Source organism: Hemibagrus wyckioides, linkage group LG04 (genome assembly GCF_019097595.1).
Source record: "Hemibagrus wyckioides isolate EC202008001 linkage group LG04, SWU_Hwy_1.0, whole genome shotgun sequence".
In the NCBI taxonomy this organism is placed as follows: Eukaryota; Metazoa; Chordata; class Actinopteri; order Siluriformes; family Bagridae; genus Hemibagrus; species Hemibagrus wyckioides.
In genome coordinates this window covers 26,982,150-27,002,701 of record NC_080713.1, presented here as the reverse complement: position 1 = coordinate 27,002,701, position 20,552 = coordinate 26,982,150, and the positions used below count along the sequence as shown (strand labels likewise).

The 20,552-nt window shown below is 37.4% G+C and overlaps 2 protein-coding genes across 2 annotated transcripts; both read right to left on the bottom strand.

Moving 5' to 3' along the window:
• Nucleotides 1-2,083: 2,083 nt before the first annotated feature.
• LOC131351523 (extracellular calcium-sensing receptor-like) lies at nucleotides 2,084-7,809 on the bottom strand. Its single transcript, XM_058386939.1, has 7 exons — nucleotides 7,759-7,809; nucleotides 5,911-6,062; nucleotides 5,491-5,779; nucleotides 3,845-4,594; nucleotides 3,532-3,759; nucleotides 3,163-3,286; nucleotides 2,084-2,997 (listed from the first exon to the last, which is right to left on the bottom strand). The coding sequence occupies exons 1-7, from the start codon at nucleotides 7,807-7,809 to the stop codon at nucleotides 2,084-2,086; spliced, it is 2,508 nt and encodes an 835-aa protein (XP_058242922.1).
• A 7,104-nt stretch (nucleotides 7,810-14,913) lies between these two features.
• Nucleotides 14,914-18,500, bottom strand: LOC131351522 (extracellular calcium-sensing receptor-like). Its single transcript, XM_058386938.1, has 8 exons — nucleotides 18,474-18,500; nucleotides 18,303-18,331; nucleotides 17,827-17,988; nucleotides 17,411-17,699; nucleotides 16,543-17,298; nucleotides 16,233-16,460; nucleotides 15,992-16,115; nucleotides 14,914-15,827 (listed from the first exon to the last, which is right to left on the bottom strand). Exons 1-8 carry the CDS (start codon nucleotides 18,498-18,500, stop codon nucleotides 14,914-14,916), a joined length of 2,529 nt encoding a protein of 842 aa, XP_058242921.1.
• Nucleotides 18,501-20,552: the final 2,052 nt, after the last annotated feature.

Sequence of the window (20,552 nt, the reverse complement as noted above, 5' to 3'; positions counted from 1 at the left end):
TTGTTTATTTGGTTCGTCTTCCCCATGTCTTGTGTTTATGTTAATAAAGCAGCGCTTGTCTGAACCCCGCAAATGGGTGTGTCCATGGTGTGCACGCGCACGCACCACCACGGAGGTCCGGACTCGCGCCCCGGGGGCGGGGGTGTCCGGACAAGACAATCAGCTGTGTTCTAAGACCCAGAGGGATTCCCAGCTAGTTCCTGTCTCCGGCAAGGATTTGCAGTCTGCTGGCTAGAGCCCTGGACATCCAGTGGATGACATCCGGCGGATTCCTTTCCTGGTTCAACAGGGAGATGCCTCCATCCGTGTTTAGGTGGAGTTCCGTGGAGGACGCCACTCGATCCCATGTCTCGGGGGCACCCCCTTTTCATCGGACCCCATGGAAGCGTGGTTCCACCACCTTGCCAGCCGGGGATGCCGCCTCATGATGGAGTTTCCGTGGAGGACGTCACTCGGCACCACGGGTGGAAGATGCTTCCCCCCCATCTCTTGCCAGGGCCAGATGTCAACTTGCCCCTGGGACCTGGGGCATCGCCATAGACTGCATTCATGAAATACATTGCACTCTATCATGGACTACATCACCCGCTTACCCCTGGGGCACTCTCCAGTTTTAATGTGGGTGCTTCAGTAGGGGGGGTTATGTCAGGAACAGCTGGACAGTTCTCTGCCAGACCTGGAGAGGGTGCTGGCAGGTGAACCTTGGAAGCCTGCTTCATTGTGTGTATTTTGTGCCACCCCATTCCAATTGTCCGGGTTACATATGTAAGCTGGTGTAGTTCCCTTTTGAGGGAACTCGATGCTGCATCATGGCTGACGGGGAATGCTATTATCAATGCTGCCACATGCAGGGAGATGTTTGTCCTGGAGGTTGTGAAAGGGCGTAAACGAGCCGGGAGAAGGGCACCATTAGCCCTGTAAGACCCAGGTCATAGAACCTGATAAGGTTGTGCGGAGAGGACCAACTTGCCCCAGCATCCTGGATAGGAACACCTATAGACATAGTGCTTGACAAAGCAATACACATAGGGGAGTGCAGCATAATTCCTAGAGGTGCCAAGCCGCACTGAACCCCAGTTTTGTTAGAAGCAATACAAGCTAAACATTTGAACAGCCCAATTATTTAGGCAAAATAGGATTTGTGGGATGTTCTGCCTGTAAATAAATGCAGCAAAAGGCTGATGTAGTAAATATGTCTGACTCACATTCCCCTGTAGAAATGATGTATGAAACTGGAATGCAAATGGTCATAAGAGATGGATTTTAATACAAGGTGTAAACCAATCCAAAACAGATCAAATGAGGCAGAATGCATGTTAATGTAATGTGGTACCCTGGACAGGTCTGTTAGTTATGCAAGCTTTTCATGTAAGAGACCCCTTCTGCAAAACCAGCTGTGTTTTCTGTGATTCCTTTCCTTTTTTGCACTTTCCTCAATCTGTATGTACAATCTTCACAGAACCTCCAAACACAAAACCACCACAGTCACCATTCCATATGCTCCAGCTCCCATATCTGAACCAGAATAAATAAGCATGTTGGGTAAATTGTGTGAGAAATTCTGCCTAGTGCTTGAGCTTGTGGTCTTAACCATCAGACTTGAGTGCCCTCTATTGATCTGATGGAGAATATAGCAGAGGCTTTTTAAAAGTAGATGATTATTACCATCCATCACCTAGTTCAACAATATTTTGTTGGTCAAGTTTATTCTTTATTCTGACATCATATATGTAGTTATTTGCTTGTCGATTGGTTGGTTGGAGGAATTGTGCACTGGGACCATTAACAGGAGAAGATAACACTCTTAACTTCTCTTTTTTCATGGACATTAACATATTACAAATTCTTTGTGCCAATGAGATAATTGTATTACATTCATGATTACAAACATGCATGTTGCCTAATACAGAATGTATTTCTCTGAACAGAAATAAGACACAATTCAGATTTTTGTATGATTACTTTAATCAGGTCCCAAACACATCCATGATAGATTTAATTAAATAAAGTAAATTAGACATTTTCTACATATTATTTATTCGATTATATTAGCAAATATTACAGTGTATGTTTGAACAATTTATTAAAGGGATTTTGATGCTGTTTTCCCCATCATATTTTTCTTTGTGTTCAGTTCAGGTTTAAACAGAATAATATAACATTTAGGTGTAAATATACAGAATAGTAGAGCAAAACTGGAGGCCAGAATAGCAAATATCTCCACAGCTACAGTGAATTTTCCAGGAGAGCTGACATAAGCTGGAATAAAAGTGATCCAAACTGCACAGAAGATAAGTATACTAAATGTGATGAATTTAGCTTCATTAAAATTATCAGGCAGCTTCCTAGCTAGAAAAGCTAAAACAAAGCATAGGAAAGCAAGAACTCCTATATATCCCAAAACAGCCCAGAAACCTATAGCTGAGCCCAAACTACATTCTAATATGATCTTTTCCTTGTAGTAGTTCATGTTTTTGTACGGGAAAGGAGGAGAAACTGTTAACCAAAGAACACAGATAAGAACCTGTATGAGAGTAAAGGCAAGTACACTGAGTCTCTGCTGTAGAGGCCCAAACCATTTCATGACATTACTGCCTGGAAGTGTAGCCCTGAAGGCCATTAACACCACTACTGTTTTCCCCAGTACACAGGAGATACAGAGGACAAAGGTGATCCCAAATGCTGTGTGACGCAGCATACAGGACCACTCAGATGGCCTTCCAATGAAAGTAAGTGAACAGAGGAAACACAGAGTCAGAGAGAAGAGCAGCAGGAAGCTCAGCTCAGAGTTATTGGCTTTAACAATGGGAGTGTCCTTTTCTATTAAAAATAAAATAGCTACTAACACGGTTAATGTAGCTCCAAACAATGAAAAAAACACCAGTATTATCCCCATAACCTCTGTAAATGACAGAAACTCTACAACCTTTAAAATACACTTATTTTTGAGAGCATTAGACCAATATTCTCCTGGACACTGCTCACAGTTATTTGAATCTGAAAAATAATTATGGTTATTATCATTAGGAAGAAAAATATATTTTATCTCATGGATTTATTTATTAATGCAAATGTTGAGGAACTGTATCCTAACTAATAAAAGGAGGATGCCCAATGTACAGTTAACAAATTTTCTTTGGAACTTGGTCATGCTGAAATTACCTGTCTGGTTACTGATCTCTCCATCTGCACATGGTATACAGTCATAGCAGCAGACAGGCCTTCCTTTCTGTGCAGCTTTCCTGGTTCCTGGAGGACAGCTCTCACTGCACACAGACCTTGGCTTCTGTAACACAATATATTTTAGCTACAGCCTTGAAATCATAAGGTTTTATCTGGCAGAGCCATGGTTGAATTTTAACAATAAAAATTTACAGCTTTATACTTTTTTTATTATTATTTTATGTTGAGGTTTCATGTAGAATAAGTGGCATATAGAATGAATAATTAAGGGCTTTATTCATTTAATTTTTTTTTTTTAAATTCCAGTTAAGATTATACTTCATTTACATTTGCTAACAATGCACTCACCTCTCTTTTCTCTCCAGCCCAGACTATGTCTTCAGTATTTAGTACAAATTGTTGCCCAGCTGGCAGGGAGGCATCATAGTAGCCTATAACCTTTAACTCCACTTCTCCATTGAGCCCTCGTTGCCAGTTCAACACATCATACTTTGCAGCAGTTGCCCCAGTGCTGTCGAACAAAATATGGTCTCCTATTTTAGTGGTAAAATTTACTTTTTTTAGAGACTCAACAACCTTCATTTGAAAAGAAAACAAGGATTAATTTCAGAATAATATGAGTCATGGATAATGCTTGCTTTACGTTTCTTCTTTGTGTTACCTGCCATGATTGTATTGTTTTGTTTTTATCACAACTTATTTCTGTGCATCTCAACAGGCTGTGTAGAGAATGTGCCACAGCATAAACCGCATTGTAGACATTATTTGCATATCTCAGTTCTGATATATCTTTAGTATAGTTTTTAAATTGAATCATATCTTCATATTTGCTGCAGTCGATTTCAGTTTGAGAAATCTTTTCGTCTTGATCCAAGCAAGGGAAATCTTTTTGCCAAAATCTATTAAGAGCATAGTCAGCAAAAAAAGGAATTTTCAGTTTTCCCACATCAAAACCTATAGATCCAGCTAGTACGTTAAAACTTGCTGGTGTTGCTAGGTCAACAGCAGAAATCCATGCAACACCAATCATCTGGTAACCAGTGAGATTATTTAGAATAAGCTGTTCTATTAGAAGGTTCATATCAAAGTAGGCAAGATATACAATGATTACTTTGGCTGTGCTTTTCTTAATAATATCAGCCACTTTTATCATTTTAGAAGGATCTGACCGATCAAACTTCTCAGAGTACTCCACACATATTCCCTCCTCTTTGGCTGCTTTCAGAAAAATGGCCATTCCATTGTTTCCATAGTCATTATCACTGTTCACAGTTCCCACCCAAGACCAGCCAAAATGCTTGACCAGATATGCCAGAGCTCTACCCTGGTAGTAGTCACTTGGAATGGTCCTGAAGAAAGCCGGGTACTCTTTTCTGTTGCTCAGACATTCACATGTGGCCGAATGGCTTACCTGAAGAAAGAAAGACAGGTAAAAGTAATTAAGGCCTGTTTGTTGAAAAAGTGCCGTTTTTTTATTTTAATACATGTTTACTTAGTCCAACCAAGAAAAAAATATATTCACGCCTGTTCCAACAGAAAGAATACTGTCCTACTTTGTATAATTGTGTATGTGAAATGTAAAATTTGAATTTGATTTGAATTATAAGAGGCAAATAGAAGAACACAAAGCAAATGTTATAAAGCAAATACATCTGATTGTATACTCATGATGTTGATAGGAAAAATAACATTCATTCATTAAGCATTATCATTCAGTCCTGGTCTAGTTTGTTGTGGGCACTGACTTAATCCTGGAAACACTGGGCATAATGCACACACCATGTGATGCCATGGACACACTGTTTAACACATTGGGACAATTTAATGTAGCTATTCTGCCTAACTGCAAGTTATGGACAGTGGGTGGAAATGGAGAACCCAGAGGATACCCCAGCAAACAATGATAAAAATATGCAAAACTCAACACATAAAGTAACCCAAGCACAGGATTAAACCCAGAAACCTGGGCCACTGATGGTACATATTGGTTTACACTCCCCCACTCTGCTATGCATAAGAATAGCCTACAATGTTCAAAAATTAATATATATCTAGTATAAACATTCACATATGATGGAATATTAAACATAATTACTATAAAGTACCTCTTGTGAGAATTATAATTTAATCTAATCTAAATTTTCTTCTAATTTGAGGACCATCAGATCAGAATATTGATAATTAGCAAATAGATTAAAAATATATAACAACGTAATTATTGAAATTTCTCTGTGAATTAAGATAATCTTATATAAATATTTTAAGTGTATAAAATTCATTGTTATTAACCATTAATTAAATTCTTACCACTGGGATCTGAAACGGTCCTGTAGTTTGTGTGAGTGCTATAGTAGGCGTAGACTCTGACTCTCCTATGATGGCTTGTACTACTGCTTGTCCAGAGCAGGCACCATCTGCTGTTACATCCTGACCATTCATCAAAGCCATAGCTGCTTTCATAGATAACAAACCTGAGCGACAGCTGTCATAAATCTTGTAACCAATTGTGATATTTGGGAGCAATTGGTTGCTTCTGTTGATTTCATCAACTGCAAAAGTCATAGCCTGAGCAATGCGGAATTCACTGAGGTCAATGCTACAAATATACAAAAAAAATCTTATAAAATTCCAATTTTTTGGATAAAATAAAAAGTAAAGTAATATAATAGACAATTGTAAATTATTCCCAAAAATCACAATCATGTTAAAGTGTCCATTACAACAGACCTAATACAGATTAAAGGTGGAGGTTTTTCAGTATATGTCAACCACTGAATCTGTGTACCACGATGTATTGTAAAGATAGCTCCAATTATCACATCTCCATCTTTAGACATCAGAGAATTTGCTGGGTTTTCTATAATTTGGCAATATTCTCCCTTTACCAGGCCAAGAGAAAAGAGTAGTACAAGGAATAACATCACAAAGTGCATCCACTGCTTTTGCTGCATTACCTTCAAAATGATATCTTCATGATATATTTATTGACATGCTCTGGGTCTTCTGGGTATAACAGTTTGGTTTGGACAAATCAGAGAGGTGGTGAGATTTGTGATGTCACTGGGGGACAGGATGCTACCTGCAACTCTCATTTATTTCTGTTGTAATTAATTAAATGAAGGCCACACAAATTATTTTCAGCCACTATTTTTGTTTGTATATGCTGGGCCTGCATGAGCTGTCAAACAGTGTGGCCAGTCTTTATTCATTGTTATATTTCTTGTTTGTGTGTACACTGTAGGTGAGTTCCTGTTATATTGCTCCTAGGCAATTTTAGTGACAGCTAGAAGCCTATACTGTATATTAGTATAAAAGTATTCACTTTCAGAAAAAAAAACAGATTTTTTTTTTACACATTTTAATACTAAAACAGTTATTTAAATATACGTATTTGTATCTTGGTGGTGTTTCTTCAATAGGATAGTGTAGCATATCCTTTCCAGACCACCAGAGGGAGGCCTTGTCTGAGATTTGATTCCTTGCTATTTAAAGCACATGCATTTAAACTTCGGTATGAAACCTGATAGTTTGCAAGCTATTCATGAGTTCTGAGCCATGTTCATTATATTGTTTGTATTCAATGAATTTTGTGATATCTCGTATTTTGTCCTTGCCCTGTTCTCTCAGCACATTTTCAGTATTGTCTTTGATTTGACACTTTGATCTCTGGAATGTTTTGTGGTAAGGATCTAAACCAGGGGTGCAAAACATACGGCCCCCGGGCCATAACCGGCCCGCCTGATGATTCCATACGGCCCGCGTGCAATGCAGTTGCATATTTGTACAATTATCCACACACATGCAGTTCCTTATATATCCACGAGAGGTCCTCTTGTCAGCATCGTGCCTACTGTTGGTTATTTGAATTGTTTTCCTACTTAATGTGAAAACGTGTGCAATGTGAAAAAATGTCTCTTTCCAAGAAAAATGGACAACAGAATATTTCTTCTGGGAAATAAATAAAAAACCAGTTTGTTTACTTTGTTCCCAGCAAGTGGCCGTCCTTAAAGAATTCAATATTCGACGACATTACGATACAAATCATGCGCAAAAAGTACAGCCAGTATACTGGTCAGGCACGTACAGACAAGGTACAAGAATTGGATGCAGAACTTAAAAAACAGCAGTCTGTTTTCACTCATAGTAGAGAGAGTAATGATGCTGCCGTAAAGGCTAGTTATATCATTGCACAAGAAATCGCATCAAAATCGAAACCTTATTGTGATGGGCAATTTGTTAAGACATGCATGCTGAAAGCTGCTGAATTGGTGTGCCCTGAAAAGTGTCAGAGTTTCGCAAATATATGTTTGTCGAGAAAAACGGTAGCAGACAGAGTCGGAGAATTGGCACGAAACCTGGAAAGTCAACTGAAGGAGAGGGTTAAAACTTTTACTTGTTTTTCTATTGCAGTTGACGAGAGCACAGATGTTAATAGTGTCGCTCAGCTTGCCGTTTTTATAAGAGGAGTTGACAAATGTATGAAAATCACAGAAGAATTTGTGGGTCTCATTCCAATGACTGATACGACTACTGCTAATGACATTTTCAATTGCCTGGTCGAGTCTTTGGACCAACTGGGAGTAAACTGGTCTTGTGCCGTTTCCGTGGCGACTGACGGAGCTCCATCGATGTGCGGAAAGAAAGCAGGGGTTGTGAGCAAATTACGGGAAAAGGTGAAATCTTGCGGAGGTAAAGAGTTCTGGGAAATTCACTGTATTATTCATCAATAAGTGTTATGCAGCAAGTTCCTAAAAATGGACCATGTCATGAGTTTGGTAACTAAAACTGTGAATTTCATTCGCGCGAGAGGACTGAACCACCGTCAGTTTGATGCCTTGCTTAGTGAGATGGATATTAGCCATGGTTCTCCTACCACACGGATGTGCGTTGGTTAAGCAGAGGGGCAGTTCTTAAGTGTTTTTATGAATTGTGAAAGGAAATTGTCTGTTCATGAAAGATAAAGGAAAATCGCTGAGTGAGTTGGATGAACCGGAATGGATTAAGGATCTTGCCTTTATGGTAGATATGACTGATCATTTGAACATTCTCAACACTAAACTTCAAGGCCGAGACAAACTTTTAATGGAGTATTATGACGATGTTCGCGCATTTCAGCAGAAACTTAACCTTTGGGAGACGCAGCTTTCAGAGAACAATCTCGCACATTTCCCCTCTCTGGAAGACACCACCAACGGTGGCAACATTGATCGATTCAAGCTAAAATTATCAGAACTAAAGACTGAATTTCAGCAGCGTTTTCAAATACTGAATGAACTTGAGCCAAAAATCAAACTATTTACATCGCCTTTCTTTAGTAACCCCTCTGACGTACCAGTCGATCTGCAGATGGAGTTGATTGACTTACAGTGCAATTCTGTGCTAAAAGACACATTTGCCCATGTTAACTTGCACACCTTTTATCAATATCTTGTTCCACAATATCCCAAACTAGCAGCCTTTGCCTCTGTAATTCTGTGCATGTTTGGAAGTACATATATATGCGAACAAGCTTTCTCTGTTATGAATGTAAATAAATCCAAACTGCGTTCTCGACTGTCACATGTTCATATAAATGACATTATGAAAGTGTCAATTGCTCAGACACTCACTCCAGACACTGATAAGTTGATTAAGGCCAAAAGATGTCAGGTGTCGAGCAATTCTACACATTAAGCCTCAGGTGTATTTGGTTCTGTTCTTGAATGGATTTTGTTCTTAATTACCATCCAACAATGTTTATATTCACGCTGTCGGTTTTTTTTAGTATTTTTTTTGTACTTTTGACATATATAAGGAATCTCATAAGTTGACTTGTTTACTCAGTCAATTTTTTTGACAATGTGAGATTTTCATTGTTTCCCTTTAATACATTGTCTGCTCTTTTTTCAGAGTTATTCTACATGCTGTGTATTATGTGCCTAATCCTGCCTATTATGCCTGTTATATTAAACTGTAAAAATGTGGTAATTAAAGTGTTAAGTGAAGAGTTAAGTGTGATTGTTTGTTCTCGGACCACTTAAGGTAACATTCTAGCCAGTGTGGCCCTCTACTGTTGTGACCCTGGCAGTTATCCTCATGTGTATGGATCTTTAGTCTGGGTGGGGTAGGACTAATCAGGATTGCTTGTCTTTTAAGCTCTACACCCTTCTTACCCTCCCTGTTAGTTCACTTAAGTTCATCAATATCCTCCACACTAAGTCCTCACTCAAAGCACAAACTTTGGCTCTTATTTTGTTATATTTCTACACTGTGAGAAATATGATTTTCAACTTTAAATATGTATGTATAATATGTTTAATACTATAAATTTACTTTAATATTTATACTCTTTTAGTAAGGTGCTCATGATGTTTTCCAAATAAATGTATTGGTGCTGAAGCACATGGTGTTAAATTAGTCTTCAGTGTCCTCTGCTGTTCAGAAGGACTCCATAAAAGATGTTTTTTTTGTTTGTTTGTTTGTGTGCTTGTTTCTTTTTTAGTTTTGATTATATGCATTAGGGCCTACTATTACTGAGCTTTTGATCAGTATGTTCTGAATGTTCCACACCACCAAGCTGCCACTGCTGGACCCTTGAACAAGACCTTTAACCTGCAACTGCTCAGTTGTATAAATGGCATAAATGTAATTGGAAGTTTTATGCCAGTTAGATAATTGTTCTATATTCTTTATATTCGAACATGCATTTTTGATTATATACATGATCCTTTGAACAGATATCAGACACAGCAGTAATTTTTTATGAGTTTAATCTGTTCTTATCCATATCCAGATGAAGTGTAATTATTTTGATGATGTGATTATCATCATATTTACTTTGTGTATATGTCTGTCCAAGTTTATTATACATTCTTCAGACAAAATGATCATTTGCATGGTTGAGTAAAATTTGAGTAACTTGTTTCTTAGAATGATTTCTATTACTGCCTGGAAGTGTAACCCTGAAGGCCATTAGCACAACTATTGTTTTCCCCAGTATAGATACAGAGACACAGAGGACAAAAGTGATCCCAAACGCTGTGTGACACAGCATACAGGACCATTGAGAGGGTCGTCCAGTTGAAATAGGTGAACCAAGGAAGCACAAAGTCAGAGAGAAGCGCAGCAGGAAGCTCAGCTCAGAGTTATTGGCTTTAACAGTGGGACTGTTTTTTTCGACTATAAATAAAATAGTTACTGACACACTTAATGCAGATTCAAACACAGAACAAAGTATGAGCATTATCCCCATAACCTCTATGACTTTTAAGACACATTTATCTCTGTCAGCATTAGACCATTCTCCTGGATACTGCTCACAGTTATCTGAATCTGCAAAATAATCATATGGTTGTTATCATTAGGAAGGAAATACACTTTATCTTGTCAATTTATTTATGAATGCCATTGTTCAGAAACTGTATCCTAAATAATAAAATAAGGATGCACAATGTACAATTAGCAACTTTTCTTTGAAACTTGGTCATGCTGAAATTACCTGTCTGTATACAGTCGTAGCAGCAGACAGGCCTTCCTTTCTGTCCAGCTTTCCTGGTTCCTGGAGGACAGCTCTCACTGCACACAGACTTTGGCTTCTAACAATATTGAATAATAATACAATCAGTAATTTTCATATAGAATTCAGAAAATTATCACTTGTCTGAGACAGATCTATAACGCCCTGTTCACATATTAATATTTGAAATTACATTTATGTATTTATTGTATTACATTTAGACCTTCAAATGATCTAGTTTTGAATTTCAAGTTTTTGAGCCATGATAATTTGCTCAGCATTATAATAAATGTAGTTCTTATCCTTTGAAGCAATATTTGGTGTAAATATTTTCTCCCATATTCATTGGCATGTAAATAATATTAGTCATTTTAGCTAGAAAAATGTATATGGGGCTATCATTATATGTACCTCTCTCTTCTCTGCAGTCCAGATTATATCTTCAGGATTTAGGACAAAACGTTGTCCACTTAGCATAGAGGAGACATAACAGACCACTGACTTATGCTTCACTTCTTGATTGAAACCTTGTTGCCAGTTCACCATGTTGTATTTTTCCGTCATTGCCCTGGTGCTGTCTATCCACAATTCTTCTCCTATATCATTGGGACAATTTACCTTTTCTATTAACTGACTAACCTTCAAAGGGAAAAGAAAATATACATTAATTTCATGACAATATTAGTCACTGTTATATCTTGTTGCTGATTCTCTTACCTGGCATGGCTGTATTTTTTTGTCTTTCTCAAAACTCTGGTTTTCTGTGAAGCTCAGCACGCTGTGTAGAGAATGTGCCACTGCCACAGTAGAAACTGTAGTGTATATATATATTTTATATCTCAAATCTGATATATCTTCATTGTAGTTTGTATGTGGAATCATATCTTCATACATGCTGCAGTTGTTCTCAGTGTGAGAAATGTTTCTCTCTGCATGCAAGCAAGGGCACACAGTTCACATGCTAAAATTCAATTACAACATTATCAGCAAAACTGCCAGAGCAGACATCATCCACTGTTATGTTCTTACCATTCATCAAAACCATGGCTGTCTTCATACATAATAATTTTGAACCACAATTGCCATAAATCCTGTAACAAATTAAAATACTTGGGATTAAGCTGTTGCTTCGGTTAACAACAATACATAAAAAGTAATATATATATATATATATATATATATATATACACTAACTGCATATCTAATTTTAGATATCTAAAATAAGTCTAAATAAACACAATGCTGAAATACAATACAGATTTCCTTAAAAATGATTACAATGCCAAGACCACTAGAACAAACCTAATGCAGAGTAAAGGCTGATGTTTTTCACTATGTGGCAGTGTGGCAGTCTGTGTACCACTATTTGTTGAGAAGACAGCTCCAATGATCACATCTCCATCTTTAGAAAGCGTCAGATAGTCTGGGTTTTCCAGAATGGGACAATTTTCCCTCTTTGCCAGGCAAAGGGAAAGGAGTAGTACAATAAATAACATCACAGATATTGTTCAGTGGTTTTGCTGGATCTGTCCTTAACAGATATATTCTTCATGTATTTATAGACATCTTCTGTACATGACCATACAGTTTGGACAAATCAGAGAGGCGATGAGCTTTGTGATGTCATTAATTATGCATGCTAGGCCTGCTTGTGTTCTGAATGTGTGCAGCCATCCATCCATTTTGTATTTCTTGTACGTGTTCACTGACCATTATGGGAATAAATGGTGCATCTAGGCAGTGACAGCAAGATGCCTATGTAGTCATCATTAATTCATTCAAACATTAATTCAATAAAGAGGTGATCCCTTTGAGGCCTATAAGAAGTCTTAGAGAGAAATTAATTAATAAACTGGCAAAATGTCCAAGCCACATACAACCTCATGCATGTGACAAAATGGCTTGAATGGAGACAAATCTGATGAAGACTTGGGGTGATGTCTGCTGTCAGGTGCTTCCATTGTAACTTTTGGCCTGACACCAGAAATAAGTGGCTTTTTGTTTCCAGGTAAAGAATACACCTGCTGAAAATGATCAGATGAATTGATGTCACCCTTCTGACAGTCAATTCTATGTGAGGTGTCATGTCCCATTGTGCACCTTTTCACAATTAATGGGACTCCCTACAACTAGGAAGTGATCCATAGAGACCCTCTTAACCAGCAACATTAATCAAACAAATGTTAAGGCAGCTTTGCTTTTGTTAACTTCAATGTTTGAATATATATATATATATATATATATATATATATATATATATATATATATATATTACTTTTTTCCAGAGCTGTATATATATATACATATATATATATATATATATATTACTTTTTTCCAGAGCTGTATATATATATACATATATATATATATATATATATATATATATATATATATATATATATATATATATATATATATATATATATATATATATATATAGCTCTGGAAAAAAATAAGAGACCACTGCAAAATAATCTGTTTCTTATGATTTTTTCCTACAGGTTCATGTATTGGTGAGATGAACAGTTTGGTTTCATTTTTTGTGAACTGCTGACAATATTTCTCCTAAATTCAAAATATAACTATTGTTATTTTGAAGTTACAATTATAACTATTGTTAGAGTGTATATTTAAAGGAATTGACAACACATCAAAATAATCATGCAGTATTTGCAGAGCTTTAATAACTCAGATAAAACAAAATGCAAATAATTTGTAAACAAATTGTGTTAATGCTTTGGCTAAATAACATTAAGAAATCAGTATTTGGTGGAATAACCCTGATCTGCATGCATTTTGGCTCCATGATCTCCACAGTTTCTCACATTGCTGTTGGGGAACTTTATACCACTCTTTTTGCAAAAAAGCAAACAGCTCTGCTTTGCTTGATGGTTTGTGACCATCCATCTTCCTCTTGATGACATTCCAGAGGTTTTCAATAGGGTTCACATCTGGAGATTGGGCAGTGGTCTCTAATTTGTTTGAACTGTATGTACAGTATACACACTAGGTAGGTTTAAGCCCTGATGGACTTTAACAAAGCAACTGACAATTTGAGGTTTTTAAGTTCTACAATGTCTGTTAGGTCACTTGAGCCACTATTTTTGCATGGTGGGATAATCTATGTTTTGGCATGAGAAATGTTAAGCTCAGTAAAGAAAATTTCCTGTCCTTAGAGACTTATTTATATTTAAATATATATACACTACATCCTCTGTTGTAATGAATGGACCACAACTCTCTGGTCTATTCTGTGCTTCGTGTGCTAAGTCCACTGTACATTGTTCCGTGTATTTGTCCTTGACCTTTCCTCTCACATGAGGCTAAAGGATTAAATAATGCCAACTTCAAGACAAGTGCTTGAAAAAGAGCTAAATGATTTCCTCTGAATATGCACATGATATTTGATTTACTGCTGGAACACATGAAAGTTCATCTCACCATTCCAAATAATTTTAGAATAATTAAGAAGAAATTCTCTATTGCTTTTATGTTTACATATAGATTTTTTTCCCCAAACCAGTTCTATTTTTGAAAAAGTATTTAGGAACTACTGTGTGTCATTTTATCCGAAAAATATTCAAGCTGTTCAAAAAAGCAGTTTTGTTCACCCTCATATACATTTTTACAGGAAAACATGGCATGTTTACATTTTACCCAACAATTTGTTTACTGCGGTAAAGGTGATAATCAACCCATACTGCTGATTAAGTACATTAATAATGTTGTCCTTGGAAGACACTCCCTGAATTGTAATTGTTCCCATTTGGAATGTTATTGTGTGCACCTAGTTTCTCTTTTCATTAATTGTTTGCTCTTTGTTTTTATTTTCTTTATCTCTCAGAAGCCAAATAATGAGCAGTGGATTTTTGATGTCAGCCAGATGTGACTTGAGAGCAGCTCCTGGTGACTTTGTCTCTGTTATTGTTATTTATCTAATTACAGTATTTGTGTGCTCACCTACAGATTGCTCTACAGATCGCTCACAGAAGTCTGCATTCTACCTTTTAAATCTTTAGTCCAACCCCACCAGCTCCTACTGCATCCCATTTGTATTGCCACACTTAAGTCCTAAGCCCTGGGGAAAACATTTTAGCTGGTAAGACATCCGTAAATGTCAGGATATACAACACATGGAGATAAGACACAGTTTTTTAATGACTATTTTTACATGTTCTCATCCATAATGGTGTTTATATCCATAATACATGTAAAAATTTTAAATATTTTGATTCTTAAAGGGATTTAGATGCCATTTTCCCCATCATATTTTTCTTTGTGTTCAGTTCAGGTTTAAACAGAATAATATAGCATTTAGGTGTAAATATACAGAATAGTAGAGCAAAACTGGAGGCCAGAATAGCAAATATCTCCACAGCTACAGTGAATTTTCCAGGAGAGCTGACATAAGCTGGAATAAAAGTGATCCAAACTGCACAGAAGATAAGTATGCTGAATGTGATGAATTTAGCTTCATTAAAATTATCAGGCAGCTTCCTAGCTAGAAAAGCTAAAACAAAGCATAGGAAAGCAAGAACTCCTATATACCCCAAAACAGCCCAGAAACCTATAGCTGAGCCCAAACTACATTCTAATATGATCTTTTCCTTGTAGTAGTTCATGTTTTTGTAGGGAAATGGAGGAGAAAATATTAACCAAAGCACACAGATAAGAACCTGTATGAGAGTGAAGGCAAGAACACTGAGTCTCTGCTGTAGAGGCCCAAACCATTTCATGACATTACTTCCTGGAAGTGTAGCCCTGAAGGCCATTAACACCACTACTGTTTTCCCCAGTACACAGGAGATACAGAGGACGAAGGTGATCCCAAACGCTGTGTGGCGCAGCATACAGGACCACTCAGATGGCCTTCCGATGAAAGTAAGTGAACAGAGGAAACACAGAGTCAGAGAGAAGAGCAGCAGGAAGCTCAGCTCAGAGTTATTGGCTTTAACAATTGGAGTGTCCTTTTTTATTATGAATAAAATACCTACTAACACAGTTATTGCTGCCCCAAACAATGAAAAAAATACCAGTATTATCCCCATAACCTCTGTAAATGAAAGAAACTCTATGACCTTTAACACACATTTATCTCTCTCAGCATTAGACCAATATTCTCCTGGACACTGCTCACAGTTATTTGAATCTGCAAAATAATCATGGTTATTCTTATTAGAAAATAAAATAAATATTTGTCAAGGTTTCATTTATTGATGTCATTTTTCATGACATGTATCCTAAATAATAGGAGGAGGATGCAAAATGTACAACAGAGAAAATGTCTTTGAAACTTGGTCATGCTGAAATTACCTGTCTGGTTACTGATCTCTCCTTTTGCACATGGTATACAGTCATAGCAGCAGACAGGCCTTCCTTTCTGTGCAGCTTTCCTGGTTCCTGGAGGACAGCTCTCACTGCACACAGACCTTGGTTTCTAATATGAACAAAAATAAGTATACACATTCATATTCATATAACCTGTGTTTGTGTTGTTTAAGTGTCATAATTTTTAGACATATTTAAACCAAGAATTTGAGAAAATTATCAGTACCTCTTTTTTCCCTCCAGCCCAAACTATGTCGTCAGCATTCAGGACAAACTGTTGTCCACTTGGCAGAGAGGCATCATAATAGCCCACAACCTTAAACTCCACTTCCCCACCTAAACCTTTTTGCCAGTTGACCACATCGTATTTTGCAGCTGTTGCCCCAGTGCTGTCAAACCAGATATGTTCCCCTGCTTTGGTGGTGAAATTGACTTTTTTCAGAGACTCAACAACCTTTGAAGGAAAGCAAAGAACAGTGGCATTCATTTTATGAGAACATAAGTAACTTTTCTTCTTGTTTTGGTTATTGAGTTACCTGCCATGATTGTAATGTGTTGTCTTTTTCACAACTCTGGTTCTCTCTGCATTTCAACAGGCTGTGTAGAGATTGTGCCACAGCATAAATTGCATTGTAGATGTTATTTGCATATCTCAATTCTGATATATCTTCACTGTAGTCTTTAAAGGGAATGATTTCCTCGTATCTGCTGCAGTAGTTTGCAGATTGATAAATGTTTCCCTCTGTGTTCAAACAAGGGAAATCATTTTGCCAAAACTCTTTAATGACATAGTCAGCAAAACCAGCGATGTTCAATTTTCCCACATCCAATCCAATGGATCCAATCAGTACATTGTAAGTTGCTGGAGTTGCTAGATTGGTTGCAGTAATCCAGCCTTCAACACCAATCATCTGGTAACCAGTGACATTCTTCAAAATAAGCTGGTCAATTAGAACATTCATATCAGGTTGGGCGATAAATATAATAACTACTTTAGCTGTACCTCGTTTTATAATATCCACCACTTTCATGATTTTGGCAGTGTCAGACCGGTCAAACTTCTCAGAGTACTCCACACATATTCCCTCCTCTTTGGCTGCATTCAGAAAAATGGACATTCCATTGTTTCCATAGTCATTATCACTGTTCACAGTTCCCACCCAAGACCAGCCAAAGTGCTTGATCAAATATGCCAGAGCTCTACTCTGGTAGTAGTCACTTGCTATGGTCCTGAAGAAAGATGGGTACTCTTTTCTGTTGCTCAGACATTCACATGTAGCCCCATGGCTTATCTGAGTAGACAAAGAAACTTCCTTGAAATCAAATTTTAACACAAGTTTATTTAGATAGAACTGATCTACCTACTGATCTATAGCACAGGATGCAATAGTAATTGGTCCTTACTACTGGGATCTGAAACGCTCCTGTAGTTTTCGTAAGTATTATAGTAGGAGAAGACTCTGACACTCCTATGATGGCTTGTACTGCTGCTTGTCCAGAACAGGCACCATCTGCTGTCATGTCCATACCATTGATCAAAGCCATGGATGCTTTCATAGACAATAATCTTGATCCACAGTTGTCATAAATACTGTAGCCAATTGTAATATTTGGGAGCAAACGGGTGCTTCTGTTGATTTCATCAATTACAAAAGTCATTGTCTGAGCAAATCGCAGTTCTCTTAGATTAAATCTGTGGAACAAGTCCCAAAAGAAAAAAAATACAAAGGATGATTAATATAAAATTAAAACTAAAATTACTAAACACAATATTAAATAATAGTGGAATAAATAGCTCCAGGTTTTCCACTATAACAAACCTAATGCAGATAAAAGGTTCTGGTCTTTCAGTATATTGCACAGATGTAGTCTGTATACCACTGTGTATTGAAAATAAGCCTCCAATTATTACATCTCCATCTTTAGCCAGTAGAGGATATACTGGGCTGTCCAGAATATGGCAGTTTTCCCCTTTTGCCAGGCTGAAAGAAAAAAACAATGCATAGAAAAACATCACTAAGTTTGTTCACTGTTTTTCACATGAATCCACAACTGATTTCATATACACCAATTTTATTAACATGCTCAGATCTCATCTGCATATTATTGTTCGATTTTGACAAATCAGAGAGCCTGTACTTGGTGACGTCACTGGCCCTTAATCTCCCAGGAATTGCTTACAAGTCACATCTCTAACAACTATAACAACTTATGTTTCGAATAGTTTTATAGAAGCTAATATGTCAATAATAAAATTATGCCAGCAAAGGAAACGTGGTTCCACCAAATCTTTCACCTAACATTCATGGTCTGGATCAGGGTCCCCTAGAAAAAAATGGAGACATAACTTAAAGCACTGTTTCAGTAAACTTTTATCCCTCGTGACAAAATCCTCTTGTTGCAGGTTGGGTCATTGGAGAAGAGCGAGTGTGCAGCAGTCTCCTGTCAGGAAGTTTTCAACGTTTACCTGGATATTTTTAAAGTCACTGCCCATACATAGGGCTGGCCAAGATGTGAGTGACTCTGCATTCATGTTCTCCTGACTAGAGGCCCAGTCACTGACCTATAGACTGCTGCCTGTAAGACAGCTGGATTATCTGCCTGTGAGAATAGCTTTGCTCAAGTTGGTCAGTCCCTCCCAATAGGAGTATCACCACTGATGCTGAACAGTGGCATTGGAGGGATAGGACCAGCTAATCACATTTGTCCAGAAGCAACTCAATTGCTGTCATCACTGCATGTAGCTATACCCAGGGCAATCAGAGAGGGTCACTGAACAGGTCACTTTACACTCACAGACATCTCATTGGTGCAGTCAGATGCTGATACTTTGAAGAAGGCTTTCAGCCAGGTCGCTGTGATGTATGGTTGAAATGTTTAGGTGCAACCATGTCAGACATATGGGGAGAACGTTGACAGACTTAACCACTGCATTACAGATGACATTAAGTTCTGTGTGGAAAATGTGATTACCACAACAATGGAATGCTTTTTTCCCAATAGCAAACCATGGATCACAAAAGACCTGGACATCCTGCTGAAATGGAAGAAGAGGGCTTTCAGGGCAGCTAATAGGAAAGAGATTAAGCAATTCCAGTCATAGCTATAAAATGCAGAAGAACAATGTGAAAGTGGTTTGGAATGGACTGAACTGTCTGGACTGAAACTGGAATCCAAACAGTGTTAATTAAATCAAATCAAATCTCTCTTTATTGTCATATCATCAACAACACAAGTGTAGAAGTAATTGAAATACTTTACTGTAGCTCCAGACATTACAGTTGTAAATGTGCAACACTGAAAAGTACTGTAAAAAAATGAATAAATAAATATATATATATATATATTAGATAATATATGTAGCATTATTGTGCAGTATGTGCAGTAACTATAGCATGAGATACACAGTATAATCAGTAGATATTGCACAGTGTGTCACAGTGTAATGTTGTGTACATAGGCAGTGTGCAGTGTACTGTGTACAGTGTACAGATACAGTACTTTCACGACTAGCGAGTTATAAATTGTGATGCTTTCCAGTGTAAAATGGTGAGTGGTGTACTGTGGTGTACTGTTAGTCCTGGTTGTTTAATAGTCTGACAGCCTGGAGTAAGAAGCTGTTCTTCAGTCGTCTAGTTTTGGACTTGATACTGCAGTATCACCATCCTGAGGGCAGCAGAGACAGTAGCTTGTGGCTCAGATAGGTTGGGTCTTTGATTATCTTTCGGGCTTTCCTCACACTAACGTTAGGAGAGGGGTAATGACCTGAGATGTTTATTTGACATCTGTCCAGTCATTTAACACCTCTTCCATTAATGACTCTCCAAATGAAGGCACCATCTTGTCCACCCTTGCCTTTTCTCATTGTTTTTCCACTCTGACTTTTATAGTTGATGAAGTGATGAGAGTCTAGGGAAAACTCTTGGGGGGCAAGGCTGTGTGGCCTGATAGAATCAGCCCAGTAATCTGAAGACTTGGGTTAGACAGTTATATGGCATGCTCCAGCACTTGTTTTCTCTTTCCACTTCATAAGACTACAGAAAGTGGCCTTGCTCTGAAAGACTTCTAAATTACTAATATGTTACTCTTTCAAACCCTGGTAGACTCTTCCTCTCTATGTTGGTTTTGATAATGCTTGATTGTCTTTGCCCATAGCACAGATATTCATTAACCTTGTTTCTCTGAATTTTGTGCATGACTGACTGTCTGAAAAAGGGATTTTAAGCAGTGAATATCATCTAAAGTGAATAGTTATGCTCATTATATCCATGTGACGCGTGCAAAGTTACATATATTTAAATAATAGTTCTGAATAATTTTGATAATTTTGAATAATTTTGATCTTTATATTGGGTGAGAAATGTTATTTTGTATTTTGTAATAAAATTATATATTTAGGGGTTTAGGTTGGTAGGGGTGCCTAAATTAGCAAAAGGGTCAAATTGCGAATTCACTGTGGTCTGGAAACAACAACATACATTACCATTGGCATTTTAAAACTGATATTTAATATTGAATGCTAATAAAAGACAGATTCCTGAAGACA